We start from the raw sequence: 15,680 nt of genomic DNA on the forward strand, positions 1-15,680 counted from the left end.
TTCCCTGTCGCTCATGTTTCGTAGGAAGATGTATTGCATAACGTGGGGCAAGGTCAGTGAGTCGTGTACACGTACGTACGCAATATCCGACATATATGCATAACACTAGAGACATAAGGGTCCTGCCCAGAGGGGGTTAGCAAGTGTTTTTATTCGGGCGGCTGTAGACCACCGGCCCATGTCGAAATCAGTACGGATATACACTATATAATATGAAGGCGGTGAGGTGAAACTGACTCAAGATTATTGCACTTATATATCGGCGCGCATGCTCGTGTGTCTGTGTCTGTATGTGTATGTGCGCGTGTGTGCTGCTTGTACTAGTCCGGCCTTGTGTCCGGTCCGGTTTTATACCGCGAGTTCTGAGCGTGATCGCTGAGGTACCATGCCGCAATTTAACATGAAAGACACAGTTTACTGACTACTAGCCACCAGTCCTAGTTTTAGGCCCTGACTGAGAGCCAGGCAGGGTAACAACAATTACCATATTTTAACCTCTTTTGGTTTGACGCGGTCGGGGTTGAACACAGACCTACTGCTCTCCGGGCAGACGCTCTGTCCACTATACCACGTAGGCGGCCAATATGTATAATATGAACAGTGCGGACTTATTTTTTGTTTACATATGTCTTGAAATAAGAGTTTCATAATAGAATACCAAAGTCATTTCATACTTATAGAGTCCAAGGCCTTTTCAAAATCAACAAAAAGGCTATAGAAAAGCACCATACCCAACCCCGCATAATACTGGTAAGTCCTGCTTCAATTCTGGCTGTCATCCCACTGCTTGCTGACACGCCGTGATACAACTGAAACACTGTTGAAAGCGGCGTTAACCCAAAGTCACTCACTCTTTCACCTGCCCAGGTAATGCCAAATCTTTCGCCGTAAACCCCGGGGAGTTGGAGATGTGCGGCAGCAGTCAGACGCCGTCCCTGTCACTCAGCTGTCGCCCCACCGTGACGGGAATAACGCAGATCTTTGCATTAGAGATCGGAAAGAAGGCAGGCGCGATCAAGTCCGCCATCTCCCGCATCACCGTCTTGGCATCCACGGTGACCATCGTCGACCAAACCCTCAAGTCTCGAATGACCGTCACAGGCTCTATCTCCGGGAGATCAGGCTCCCTTGACGTTACTTTGACGCATCTGGTTGACGACGACGCCACTACCTACTACTGCAACATCGCCTTCTTGACTGATTCTGTCTCTACCCAAGAGACAACAGAGAATGTGTCTCTTCATAGTAAGATTGTGAAAAGTATTTAGTTAACCTATGTTTGAATTGTCTACCAGTTTTGAAATGATATTTGTAACATGGCTCGCCTATCTACGTCGTGACGCTACTGCAAGAAATATATCATTGAATAATAATGCATGTCTTTGCTGGCGTGACAAAACACAGATTTAATTCATAACTAATGAAAAAATTCGATTTAGATTGACAGAAAGAGATAGTATAAATTTACTACATCTTTCATCTTCAGATTATAAATTTCTAACCAACCTATCCAATATGACTATAAAAACAATATAGAAAAAAAGAAATAACATGTTTCCTTCGTGCGTTCTGAATGCATAAAAACCTGATAACCCTTTTGGGACAAGGTTTAAACTTATTTTTGTGTTGCTTTTTGTTTGTTTGCTAATTATAGGTACTTGAGATATTACTTACAAGTAATCATTATCTAATGTCAAAACTCGAAGTAAACACAGTGTATTTCTATACAAAAAGTATATTTCTATACATTGAAATGTCATTGACGTATTGTCTCACCTCTCCTTGCAGAATCGTTAAGATCCGGGCTAGAATAGGTCTTCCGCAACCCATGCTGGCAGTAAAAGGCGACTATGCTTGTCGTAAGAGGCGACTAAAGGGATCGGGTGGTCAGGCTCGCTGATTTGGTTGATGCATGTCATCGATCCCAATTACGTGGACCGATGCTCATGATGTCAATCACTGGACTGTCTGGTCCTGACTCCATTATTTACAGACCGTCGTCATATAGCTGCAATATTGCTGAGTGCGGCGTTAAACAACAAACAAACAAAATCTCTCCTTGCAAGGTTGGTTACGTGAAGACAATAACGACTATGGAGTTGTGTTATCATTGTCTCAGCTCTCCTGGGATCTGTCCCGAAATGCGACGGTACTCAAGTATTGGCGGCCCTGAATAGCCACGTTCCTGTGAACAACTCCCAGGCTGGGAATTGTCCCAATGGCATTGCTGGCAGGTCGGAGGCCCTTATGTTCAACTTCTGCTCCTCCCCAGATATTGCAGGCTGGAGAGCGGGGCCAAAGGTGAGTCAACACATCCTGCTGCTGCTGCACTACCACATTGTCTACATACACTCGTCAATGTTCTCTGATATAGGGATAATTCTAAATGGTAGGCCCCAGCATACACCAGGGCCCACTTGCACAAAGCGATCTTAGTGCTACGACTATAGTAAGCCTATGTTAAAGTATGGGAGTTGCGATCACCTTAGCGCTAAGATCGCTTTGTGCAACAGCACCCTGAACAGTTAACATTTGCCGGGAGCTGGCGACATTTACCACACACTAAGCTGGGACAATGGCTGGGGACCGACTATTTGACACTCGCGGTGGGAGGGATGGCTGGGTTTTCATCGAAAAAAGTAATTAAGCTTCAGATTGTTGCAAGATATTGCCTGCCACAAAAACATACATTGATGCTAGGTGTTTTTCTTTTAAAACCTCAAGCTAATAGTATAAAATATTTTTTTAAATTATTTCTGGTTTTGGTGACAAAATCACAGGAATACCCAATTGGGGCCAAGCATTGAGCATCTTCACAGGGAGATAAGCAAGGGAAGCTGGGGAACAACTAAACCGGGTAAAACAGGCATTGGGTGCTGGGGACCCAGGGTTCTCCAGGGTAAGACAGGCATTGGTCGCTGGGGACCCAGGATTATCCATGGGGAGACAAGCATGAGGTGCTGAGGACCCGGGATTCTCCAGGGGTAGACAAGCAAGAGGTGCTGAGGGCCCGGGATTCTCCAGGGGTAGACAAGCATGAGGTGCTGGACACATGATTCTCCTGGGTAAGACAAGCATGGGGTGGTGGGGACCCAGGATTATCCATGGGGAGACAAACATGGGGGGGGGGGGGGGGGGGGGGGGGGCAGGATTATCCATGGGGAGACAAGCATGGGGTGCTGGGGACCCGGGATTCTCCAGGGGTAGACCTATTCTACCCAGGATTCCCGATGGAAAGACGAGCATGGGGAGCAACTCGGACCAGGAATCACCACGTGTTATTTTACTGTTGTAGGTGACAGACATATGCTGTCAGATCCCTAAATACACACCAGTGGCGACATTTGAGTTCGGGTTCTTTGTGCAAGACGAACGCGGGATGGCCGGCGTCTTCATGGGGTGCACCGACCAAGGATTTGAGGTACACACATGTTTTTGTTCAAGCACTACTGCGATGCTAGGATGAGAACAACATAGTCGTCATACTACGTTTTGTCCATGATTGCCTTTATAAAGTACTGTCGGAAATGCCGTTAAAAATGGCAGTTAAAAAAAGGAAAGAATTTTTCACAGACTGTTGCTATTGAAATATCGAATAACTACCGATCGACCTACCTGTGGTTTGCAGTATTTCGGTCTCGAAAACAAAACCGGAACGTAAAAGGATATTTGATACAGAGTGACTAGGTGTATAGTGTACAAGCATTATGAGCAGAGCAAGTACCCCCCGATGACCAAGCAGTTTTCAGGGGGAAACATTCCATCCTGTCTATGACATCACATTATCTCCGCACCATTCATAAATAACACAGTCAGGGTTTCCGGATCATTTACCTCGATGAATCATTCTACTGATTACACGTGGCTATCGGCAGATGGACAAAAAAACACCCATGGTACCATCAGGTAAAGGTAATCGTGTCATTGTAATGCACGCCTCAACCCGTGATCTGGGGCGTATTGATGGATGTGTGCTAGTTTTCGAGGTGAAAAAGAAAAATGGTGATTTCCATAAGGACATTATAGGAGTAGATATGTCCAAAGACTGGTTGGAACATCAGCTATTGCCCATTTTAAACAACCTCAGTGTCATAGTCATGGATAACGCGAGTTAATAAAACGCCCGGGAACCAGATACTGTCGCCCAAACCATGAGTTGTCTGAAGGCGACCATACAGGAATATATGACATTGTCGACTTCAGACCATCTGAAACGCAAGTTCATCGAGATAATTCGGCTTAATAAGAAACCAGTAAAGTACAAGACTGGCGGCACAACACGGTCACGTTGTCTTACGTACGCCAGTCAGACGTCGCGAGTTCAACCCTGTTCAATCTCATTGAAATCAGATCTTAGTTCTCGCTACCGCGAAATAAAGATCTGAGGACATCCCATTACGGGTCATGTCAGAACGACCTTTCATCTGACCAATCAGAGCATCGCTTATCAAGTCATGAAAGTGACAGTTGGAATGTGATGTTTGATCGTTCAACCTCAAAATAAAAACACAGGGTATTCCGAACGACAGTTATGGACTCTATGACTGTATTCATACAATCTAGACCATCTATTAGCCATTCCAGAATGTTCTTTTGTTCAGTGTTGAATTTTGTAATCGAGTGTATGTCAATATATGTTTCGAAGCGTAGTCGCCAGTTCGAAACTCGTGCCGTAAAGCTCGATTAAGCTGCCTTCTGATTGGGTATTGTCGACTTCTTGTTATTCATTCCATTGGTCGGTCAAAATTCGCGAAAAGTCGGTCTGACGTGACCCGTAATGGGATGTCCTCAGATCTTTGTTTAGCGGTAGCGAGAACTAAGATCTGATTTTAATAAGATTGAACCCTGTTGAGCCTATCTTGGCTGACTGTACACGGTTCGTGGCAAGACATAACACAACATTTAAACTCACACATGTCAAAGGGTGGATCAACGCAGTCTTTGCTAGATATTAGCCTTTTTTAACTAGTTATCATACATTTGGGTGATAGTACAGATTCATATACGTCATCAGCGGAGATAGATGCTACCTCAAGAAATCATCTATAGAAAAACAAATACTTCTTGATTCCAAAACCGCAACCTTCCAGTACACATCCTGTTTCATAGCTTTTAACTATTCCATCATTTATCCAAGCAAATATAATCCAGTATATATCCTTAATTGCTACCCCATCAACGCACATGTCAATTAAGTACAACAACAGCAATATTTTGAGACCACCCCCAACACGGGTGATATTTGCACCTGTGAGAATGCACGGGTCGGTGTGAGGTCATCACCTCGGGACAGGTGTCAGGTAATCAACTCAGGTTATAGGCCGTTTCATACATGCATGACAACACACGAATATTTTCCAAGTTAATCATCATATTACCTGTAAAAGTACATTTTAAGGGTAATCACAGTGTCAGTTAGGACAGGCTAGATTAGGTCAAGTTGCGTTACTTTGATATTTGCTTTTTTCATAGCCCTATGGCTCGTATTTATTAAATGAAGCCAGAAAAGCATTTTTCTACCATTTCCGACAGTACTTTAGTAACTGATTGAGTGCTAAAGGGATGTATATTTTCCTGATCTATAACGTATATTTGCTTATCAGGGTGGTTCCTGGCTAAATCATGATACATATTAACCCAGAAATAGGTTCGTATAGAGAACTAACTTTGGAGTCAAAAAATTACCACGCAAGATCAATGAATGATCAATATATTATATTGAGACACAGTTTTAGGTTTACAATCACAAAAGTCAATGGTGGCAGCAGCAAGAAGTATCGTCAGCTCAGATGTTTTCGGACATCATACGTTTTCGGCCGGCCATGTTTATAGCGAGTACACCCGCTTTATAACGAGGGTTGTGGCGTCACACAGACGTCGTAAATACTCACATGGTGGCTTGATTTTAAGATAAAATGTTCTTTTATAAGCGTCCGAAAACCCCTAACACGGGGATAATAGGACCCACGATATATGTCGGCGCACTCAAAAAATTCCAGAGGTTTTTAGGATTTAATGTCTTTTGACATAGGTCTGTCTCTGTTGTTCACTTCGAATAGTGTTGGAGTGAATGGATACGGTGTTTTCAGTCAAGTATCTTGACCGCAAGCAGATAAGATGTAGGTCAGGTCGTAAAAAGGCATCGACTCCCCATCATGCTGCTCTCAGAGGTACAACCAGTCTCGAACATTCAAATTGTGGTGTCATTGGTCACCGCTCGTCCCTTTCCGTAGCCTGTTCGGCTTCTCCCCGAATAACACAGATGGTCACGAATGCTGTGGTGTTTGTTGCAACAACCAAGGGAGGTAACTCGTATTCCGTTGTCATTTTACCGGTGCTTCAATCATTTACTACTACTGACGATCCCTACAAATAACCTACATATATAAACTTAACATATAACAATAAACCGATCCATGCAACACGTGGATGCGCGGATAAATGCGATACATGTATTTCAAGGCACAGAAACAAGTGATAAATTCAAATATATTATTTGAATCATGCAATAGGTGGATGTGCGGAACTATGTGATACAAGGATATCAAGAGTCAGAAGCAAGTGATGAATAATTTATTGAATCATGCAATAGGTGGATGTGCGGAACTATATGATACAAGGTTATCAAGAGTCAGAAGCAAGTGATGAATAATTTATTGAATCATGCAATAGGTGGATGTGCGGAACTATATGATACAAGGATATCAAGAGTCAGAAGCAAGTGATAAATGATATATTGAATCATGCAATAGGTGGATGTGCGGAACTATATGATACAAGGATATCAAGAGTCAGAAGCAAGTGATAAATAATATATTGAATCATGCAATAGTTGGATGTGCGGAAGTATATGATACAAGGATATCAAGAGTCAGAAGCAAGTGATAAATAATATATTGAATCATGCAATAGGTGGATGTGCAGAACTATATGATACAAGGATATCAAGAGTCAGAATCAAGTGATAAATAATATATTGAATCATGCAATAGGTGGATGTGCGGAACTATATGATACAAGGTTATCAAGAGTCAGAAGCAAGTGATGAATAATTTATTGAATCATGCAATAGGTGGATGTGCGGAACTATATGATACAAGGATATCAAGAGTCAGAAGCAAGTGATAAATAATATATTGAATCATGCAATAAGTGGATGTGCGGAACTATATGATACAAGGATATCAAGAGTCAGAAGCAAGTGATAAATAATATATTGAATCATGCAATAGGTGGATGTGCGGAACTATATGATACAAGGATATCAAGAGTCAGAAGCAAGTGATAAATAATATATTGAATCATGCAATAGGTGGATGTGCGGAACTATATGATACAAGGATATCAAGAGTCAGAAGCAAGTGATAAATAATATATTGAATCATGCAATAGGTGGATGTGCGGAACTATATGATACAAGGATATCAAGAGTCAGAACCAAGTGATAAATAATATATTGAATCATGCAATAGGTGGATGTGCGGAACTATATGATACAAGGATATCAAGAGTCAGAAGCAAGTGATAAATAATATATTGAATCATGCAATAGGTGGATGTGCGGAACTATATGATACAAGGATATCAAGAGTCAGAATCAAGTGATAAATAATATATTGAATCATGCAATAGGTGGATGTGTGGAGCTATGTGATACAAGGATATCAAATATCAAGAGTCAGAAGCAAGGGATAAATGAATATATTGAATCATGCAATAGGTGGATGTGCGGAACTATGTGATACAAGGATATCAAGGGTCAGAAGCAATTAAAGTGATAAATGAATATATTGAATTATGGGACAGTTCAGGGAGAATCACTGATTTAAATTCACTTGTATCCGTGCTCTTATAAGTAAAGCATGGTAAACAAAAACAATACAATAAAACATAATGACAATAGTGTTACGAATATAGCGATAAAGACATACATCTGTATTCTACTTAATCACCCCATAATGACAATAGTGTTACGAATATAGCGATGAAGACATACATCTGTATCCTACTTAATCACCTCCTTTATGACAATAGAGTTACGAATATAGCGATAAAGACATACATCTGTATTCTACTTAATCACCTCCTTTATGACAATAGTGTTACGAATATACTGATGAAGACATACATCTGTATTCTACTTAATCACCTCCTTTATGACAATAGTGTGACGAATATAGCGATGAAGACATACATCTGTATTCTACTTAATCACCTCCTTTATGACAATAGTGTTACGAATATACTGATGAAGACATACATCTGTATTCTACTTAATCACCTCCTTTATGACAATAGTGTTACGAATATAGCAATGAAGACATACATCTGTATTCTACTTAATCACCTCCTTTATGACAATAGTGTTACGAATATACTGATGAAGACATACATCTGTATTCTACTTAATCACCTCCTTTATGACAATAGTGTTACGAATATAGCAATGAATACATACATCTGTATTCTAATTAATCACCTCCTTTATGACAATAGTGTTACGAATATAGCGATGAAGACATACATCTGTCTCCCACTTAATCACCTCCTTTATGACAATAGTGTTACGAATATAGCGATGAAGACATACATCTGTCTCCCACTTAATCACCTCCTTTATGACAATAGTGTTACGAATATAGCGATGAATACATACATCTGTATTCTAATTAATCACCTCCTTTATGACAATAGTGTTACGAATATAGCGATGAAGACATACAACTGTCTCCCACTTAATCACCTCCTTTATGACAATAGTGTTACGAATATACTGATGAAGACATACATCTGTATTCTACTTAATCACCTCCTTTATGACAATAGTGTTACGAATATAGCGATGAAGACATACATCTGTCTCCTACTTAATCACCTCCTTTATGACAATAGTGTTACGAATATAGCGATGAAGGTATACATATGTCCCCTGACCAATCAGCTCTCTCGTTTCAGCTTGTCACCCAGCTATGTGGCCATCCTCCTATCAACGTGAGCCTCACAAAAAGTCAAAATAATGGCTACGTCGGCAATGCGGACAATTACCACCTGATCCAGTTCGGTAGCCCTAGTAGCACCGGTAACCCTTTTGGGTAAATCTTCATGACCTGTTTCAACTCTACACCCTTGTAAAGAAATACTAGCAATAAAATGCTACATCCCGGAAAGCTAAATACGTGTTGTTGTTCAGACTTGTATTCTTTGATGCATGCATGAATAGTTGGAGTTTGTACATCAGTACCTTTCCCAAAAGAAGAGTCCGAATTAACGGCAGTATGTACGGAGTCATGGTCCTTTGTCTGTATAGTGAGTGGGTGACTTGGGTTTAACGCCGCTTTTAACAGTATTCCAGTTATATCACGGCGTGTCTGTATACATAGGCGTTCCGTAAAGTGATCGTCCGGCATGTGGGATGTTTGGACTAACGAGGGCTGGTCTACAGAGATTTCACCTAAGCATAGGCATTACATCCTGTGGGGATTCCATCGTTGCTGAGTGCAGCGTTAAATAACAAAGAGAGAGAGAGAGGGGGGGGGGGGGGGGGGGACACGCACACACACACACAGACAGGGAAGGAGACACAGAGAGAGAGTGGGGAGACAGAGAGAGAGAGGGGGGAGACAGAGGGAGTTGGGAGACACAGAGAGAGAGTGGGGAGACACACACAGAGAGAGGGGAGACAGAGGGAGTTGGGAGACAGAGGGAGTAGGGAGACACAGAGAGAGAGTGGGGAGCCAGAGAGAGAGAGTTGGGAGACAGAGAGAGAGAGTGGGGAGACAGAGAGAGAGAGAGTGGAGACAGAGGGAGTTGGGAGACAGAGAGAGTTGGGAGACAGAGGGAGTTGGGAGACACAGAGAGAGAGTGGGGAGACAGAGAGAGAGAGAGGGGAGACAGAGGGAGTTGGGAGACAGAGAGAGTTGGGAGACAGAGGGAGTTGGGAGACACAGAGAGAGAGTGGGGAGACAGAGGGAGTTGGGAGACACAGAGAGAGAGTGGGGAGACAGAGAGAGAGTGGGGAGACAGAGGGAATTGGGAGACAGGGAGAGAGAGCGGGGAGACAGAGGGAGTTGGGAGACACAGAGAGAGAGTGGGGAGACAGAGAGAGAGAGTGGGGAGACAGAGAGAGAGAGAGTGGGGAGACAGAGGGAGTAGGGAGACACAGAGAGAGAGTGGGGAGCCAGAGAGAGAGAGTGGGGAGACAGAGAGAGTTGGGAGACAGAGAGAGTTGGGAGCCAGAGAGAGAGAGTGGGGAGCCAGAGAGAGTGGGGAGCCAGAGAGAGAGAGTGGGGAGCCAGAGAGAGAGAGTGGGGAGCCAGAGAGAGTGGGGAGCCAGAGAGAGAGAGTGGGGAGACAGAGAGAGAGAGTGGGGAGACAGAGGGAGTTGGGAGACACAGAGAGAGAGTGGGGAGACAGAGAGAGAGAGTGGGGAGACAGAGAGAGTGGGGAGAGAGAGAGAGTGGGGAGACAGAGAGAGAGAGTGGGGAGACAGAGAGAGAGAGTGGGGAGACAGAGAGAGTGGGGAGACACAGAGAGAGAGTGGGGAGACACAGAGAGTGGGGAGACAGAGAGAGAGAGTGGGGAGACACAGAGAGAGAGTGGGGAGACACAGGGAGAGAGTGGGGAGCCAGAGAGAGTGGGGAGACAGAGAGAGTGGGGAGACACAGAGAGAGAGTGGGGAGACAGAGAGAGTGGGGAGACAGAGAGAGTTGGGAGACAGAGAGAGTGGGGAGCCAGAGAGAGAGAGTGGGGAGACAGAGAGAGTTGGGAGACAGAGAGAGAGAGTGGGGAGACAGAGAGAGAGAGTGGGGAGACACAGAGAGAGTGGGGAGACAGAGAGAGTGGGGAGACACAGAGAGTGGGGAGACACAGAGAGAGAGTGGGGAGACAGAGAGAGTGGGGAGACAGAGAGAGAGAGTGGGGGAGACAGAGAGAGTGGGGAGACAGAGAGAGTGGGGAGCCAGAGAGAGAGAGTGGGGAGACACAGAGAGAGAGTGGGGAGACAGAGAGAGTGGGGAGACAGAGAGAGAGAGAGTGGGGAGACAGAGAGAGTGGGGAGACAGAGAGAGAGAGTGGGGAGACAGAGAGAGTTGGGAGCCAGAGGGAGAGAGTGGGGAGACAGAGAGAGAGAGAGAGTGGGGAGACAGAGAGAGTGGGGAGACAGAGAGAGAGAGTGGGGAGCCAGAGAGAGAGAGTGGGGAGACAGAGAGAGAGAGTGGGGAGACAGAGAGAGTGGGGAGCCAGAGAGAGTGGGGAGCCAGAGAGAGTGGGGAGACAGGGAGGGAGGGAGCCAGAGAGACTAACGAGGGCTGGTCTACAGAGATTTCACCTAAGCATAGGCATTACATCCTGTGGGGATTCCATCGTTGCTGAGTGCAGCGTTAAATAACAAAGAGAGAGAGAGAGGGGGGGGGGGGGGACACGCACACACACACAGACAGGGAAGGAGACACAGAGAGAGAGTGGGGAGACAGAGAGAGAGAGGGGGGAGACAGAGGGAGTTGGGAGACAGAGAGAGTTGGGAGACAGGGAGAGAGAGCGGGGAGACAGAGGGAGTTGGGAGACACAGAGAGAGAGTGGGGAGACAGAGAGAGAGAGTGGGGAGACAGAGAGAGAGAGAGTGGAGACAGAGGGAGTTGGGAGACAGAGAGAGTTGGGAGACAGAGGGAGTTGGGAGACACAGAGAGAGAGTGGGGAGACAGAGAGAGAGAGAGGGGAGACAGAGGGAGTTGGGAGACAGAGAGAGTTGGGAGACAGAGGGAGTTGGGAGACACAGAGAGAGAGTGGGGAGACAGAGGGAGTTGGGAGACACAGAGAGAGAGTGGGGAGACAGAGAGAGAGAGTGGGGAGACAGAGAGAGTGGGGAGAGAGAGAGAGCGGGGAGACAGAGAGAGAGTGGGGAGACAGAGAGAGAGAGTGGGGAGACAGAGAGAGTGGGGAGACACAGAGAGAGAGTGGGGAGACACAGAGAGTGGGGAGACAGAGAGAGAGAGTGGGGAGACACAGAGAGAGAGTGGGGAGACACAGGGAGAGAGTGGGGAGCCAGAGAGAGTGGGGAGACAGAGAGAGTGGGGAGACACAGAGAGAGAGTGGGGAGACAGAGAGAGTGGGGAGACAGAGAGAGTTGGGAGACAGAGAGAGTGGGGAGCCAGAGAGAGAGAGTGGGGAGACAGAGAGAGTTGGGAGACAGAGAGAGAGAGTGGGGAGACAGAGAGAGAGAGTGGGGAGACAGAGAGAGAGTGGGGAGACAGAGAGAGTGGGGAGACACAGAGAGTGGGGAGACACAGAGAGAGAGTGGGGAGACACAGAGAGTGGGGAGACACAGAGAGAGAGTGGGGAGACAGAGAGAGTGGGGAGACAGAGAGAGTGGGGAGCCAGAGAGAGAGAGTGGGGAGACACAGAGAGAGAGTGGGGAGACAGAGAGAGTGGGGAGACAGAGAGAGTGGGGAGACAGAGAGAGAGAGAGTGGGGAGACAGAGAGAGTGGGGAGACAGAGAGAGAGAGTGGGGAGACAGAGAGAGTTGGGAGCCAGAGGGAGAGAGTGGGGAGACAGAGAGAGAGAGAGAGTGGGGAGACAGAGAGAGTGGGGAGCCAGAGAGAGAGAGTGGGGAGCCAGAGAGAGAGAGTGGGGAGACAGAGAGAGAGAGTGGGGAGACAGAGAGAGTGGGGAGCCAGAGAGAGTGGGGAGCCAGAGAGAGTGGGGAGACAGGGAGGGAGGGAGCCAGAGAGACATAAACAGAGAGAAATACACACACACAGACTGAGAAGGTGACAGAGAGAGTAACTCAAGTATACGTCAGCCCTCAGCCGGGTTCCAACTGCATTGCAGAAGTCTGCCACTGTAATCCTACGCATCAGTTATCTCACTGTAAATCATCCAGGATAACTGCTGCGTCGTGTAGCGTTCAAAATCGATATATATTACGCATACTATAGTGCAAAATGATCTCTTCGATATTTGCACATTTGCATTTAAGCACATTTAAAGTCATCTGACGTCCCAATTCTTAATTGTTGAGAGTGGTAGAGCGTAATGTCCTGGCTGCGTCATACCCAAAGACGTTAAAAGAATGCTACTTGTTGTTACCCAGCCTGGCGCCCGGCATTAAAGGGCTAAAACAAGGACTGGTCGCCTCGGAGTCAGTATACTGTGTCTGAGTGAGGTATGTGTTCGAACGAGTACAAGCAGTCTCACACACACACACACACACACACACACACACACACACACACACACACACACACACACACACACACACACACACACACACACACACAAACACACACACAAACACACATTTCCCATTTCACTTCACCTTTCCATTGCCTAAGTTATTCCTTCATTTTCTTTCTTAAAATGTCAATGAGTAATACACTCTTAAAAAAGAGAGAAACGCACAGGTAGTATGTAGTTCATTGACACAGGCCACACACAAAAAATCGGTATATAAATTGGATATAATTATGTTATTGGAAAATGTTGGTGGCCTGATATTCAACAAACGGTGCGTCATAACGCAGCCATTGTCGATTTGCAATTTCTTCAACGTCATTGTTTTCACACGTGTTCAAACATGTCATGGAGGAAAACAGTAAAGCAAATTTGCACGTGCAAGTTATGACATTCGTAACTCGTGGTAGTGGCTATAAAAAGGCAAGCATAAGCCAATACTTTGTCATTCAATTGTCAACATTTTTCAAGTTCGAAAATGCCGAGACTCAGCGCTGCCGATCGGAACATCGCCATAGGACGTATCCAAAGAGGGGAATCGCAGTCTTGTTGCACGCCACTTCAACGTCCACCACAACACCATTTGCCGCCTTTGTGACCTATACACAGAGTTAATTCCACTGCAGACCATCCGAGAACCGGTCGACCAAGAGTTACCACCCCTGCGCAGGATCGCTACATTCGACTGTTCCACCTACGTCATCGCAATGCCACAGCTACGGAGAGTGCAGGGCGCATCCCTGGTTTGAGGAGGATATGGGACCAGACTGTCAGGAACTATGTATGCGAGGCTGGAATCCGACCCAGAAGACCAGTTATCGTTCCTGTTTTGCAACAGATCCATCGACAGCGATGTTTGCGTTGGTGCCATGCCTTACAGCCTTGGAATTTGAGAAACTCTACACGAGTGTGGTTTAGCGATGGATCACGATTTCTTCTTCACCGGCGAGATGGAAGACAATGTGTTTTTCGTCGTCGAAATAAGCTGGTTGCCCCAGTTTGTGTACGTGGATTCGACAATTTCGGTGGCGGTAGTGTCATGGTGTCGGGGCTATATCCTACACCAGGAGATCTGACTTGGTTGTGGTTCAGAGAAATCTAACAACAAATCGCTACATGAATCAAATTCTTCAACCTCACCTTCTTCCAAGCATTGACCACCAGAGGAACTGTTTCAACGGGACACAGCACGTGTCACGGTAGACTACCTTCATAATACCAACATCAACGGCTTGCCCTGGCCGTCGAGATCTCCAGATCTCAACCCAATCGAACACTTCTGGGATGAACTCGATCGACGAGTGCGTCAACGTCAAAACACGCCACAGACACTCCTACAACTGGCCATCGCGTAATAAGCAGAATGGCGAAGAATTCCGCAGGACAGAATTCGTACACTTATCCAGTCAGTGCGGAGGAAATGCAGTGAGTGAGTGAGTGAGTGAATATGGTTTTACGCCGCTTTTAGCAGTATTCCAGCAATATCACGTCTTCAGGGTGACGAGCGAACGCTTTAACCACTAGGCTACCAGACCGCCCGTGGAGGAGATGCAGAGCCGCGATTGCTGCCCGGGGCGATCACACGGGATACTGAGTTCAGCGCACCCTTGTGGCCTTATGTGACATGACAATGAACAGTTTTCAATGCCTTTGTACAACGACCACGTGTGACTATGGAGCTCCACAATTTCATATTTGTATCTACGGTATTAAGTTAAATATATCGACTTTATTAGGTACAATACATTTACTAAAATCTACCTGTGCGTTTCCTTTTTTGAAGAGTGTATATACATGTAAAATAACCTACTCGAAACTCGGAATGACGGATTATCTGTCCCTCGTAAATGAATGCCGTAAGTCCCTCGCCAAAGGCTCGAGATCAACATACTTCATTCACTCGGCACAGAAAACCCGTAACCCCTCGTATATCTCTGTTGGCTGATCTCTGAACATATATTTACATGTTTTGTTTGTTGTTTAACGCCGCACTCAGCAATATTCCAGCTATATGAAGGCGGTCTGTAAATAATCGAGTCTGGACCAGACAATCCAGTGATTGAATCATGAGCATCGATCCACACAATTGAGATACGATGACCTGCATCAACCAAGTCAGAGAGCCTGACCACGCGATCCCGTTAGTCGCTTCTTCCGACAAGCATGAGTTGCTGAAGACCCGGATCTTCGCGTGTCATATTGTACGTCAAGTTTGATTCATAAGTTCGATAATCATCATATTTCTTCATGAATGTGTATTGAGTTTGGATGTTGACTCTCCCCGATGTACATGTTTCATGTGCTCTGATGGTAGGGGGCACGGTTGGCCCACTCGTCTAAGGCGCCGCAATTCGCTGTGCGGAGCTATGTCCCTTGGGCACGCCAGAAACCTATGATTGTGCATGGGTTCGAAGTCCGGTTCGCCCCGATCATGTTTCTAGGTTTGTCAGCA

The 15,680-nt window shown here is 45.6% G+C and overlaps 1 protein-coding gene across 1 annotated transcript; it reads left to right on the plus strand.

Moving 5' to 3' along the window:
- Positions 1-869: 869 nt before the first annotated feature.
- LOC139465232 (uncharacterized) lies at positions 870-9,173 on the plus strand. The gene is made up of 4 exons (XM_071246904.1): positions 870-1,245; positions 2,120-2,301; positions 3,296-3,421; positions 8,956-9,173. Exons 1-4 carry the CDS (start codon positions 909-911, stop codon positions 9,094-9,096), a joined length of 786 nt encoding a protein of 261 aa, XP_071103005.1. The 5' UTR covers positions 870-908; the 3' UTR covers positions 9,097-9,173.
- Positions 9,174-15,680: the final 6,507 nt, after the last annotated feature.

Source organism: Haliotis cracherodii, unplaced genomic scaffold, assembly GCF_022045235.1.
Source record: "Haliotis cracherodii isolate W230 unplaced genomic scaffold, xgHalCrac1.p SCAF_18, whole genome shotgun sequence".
Lineage (NCBI taxonomy): Eukaryota > Metazoa > Mollusca > Gastropoda > Lepetellida > Haliotidae > Haliotis > Haliotis cracherodii.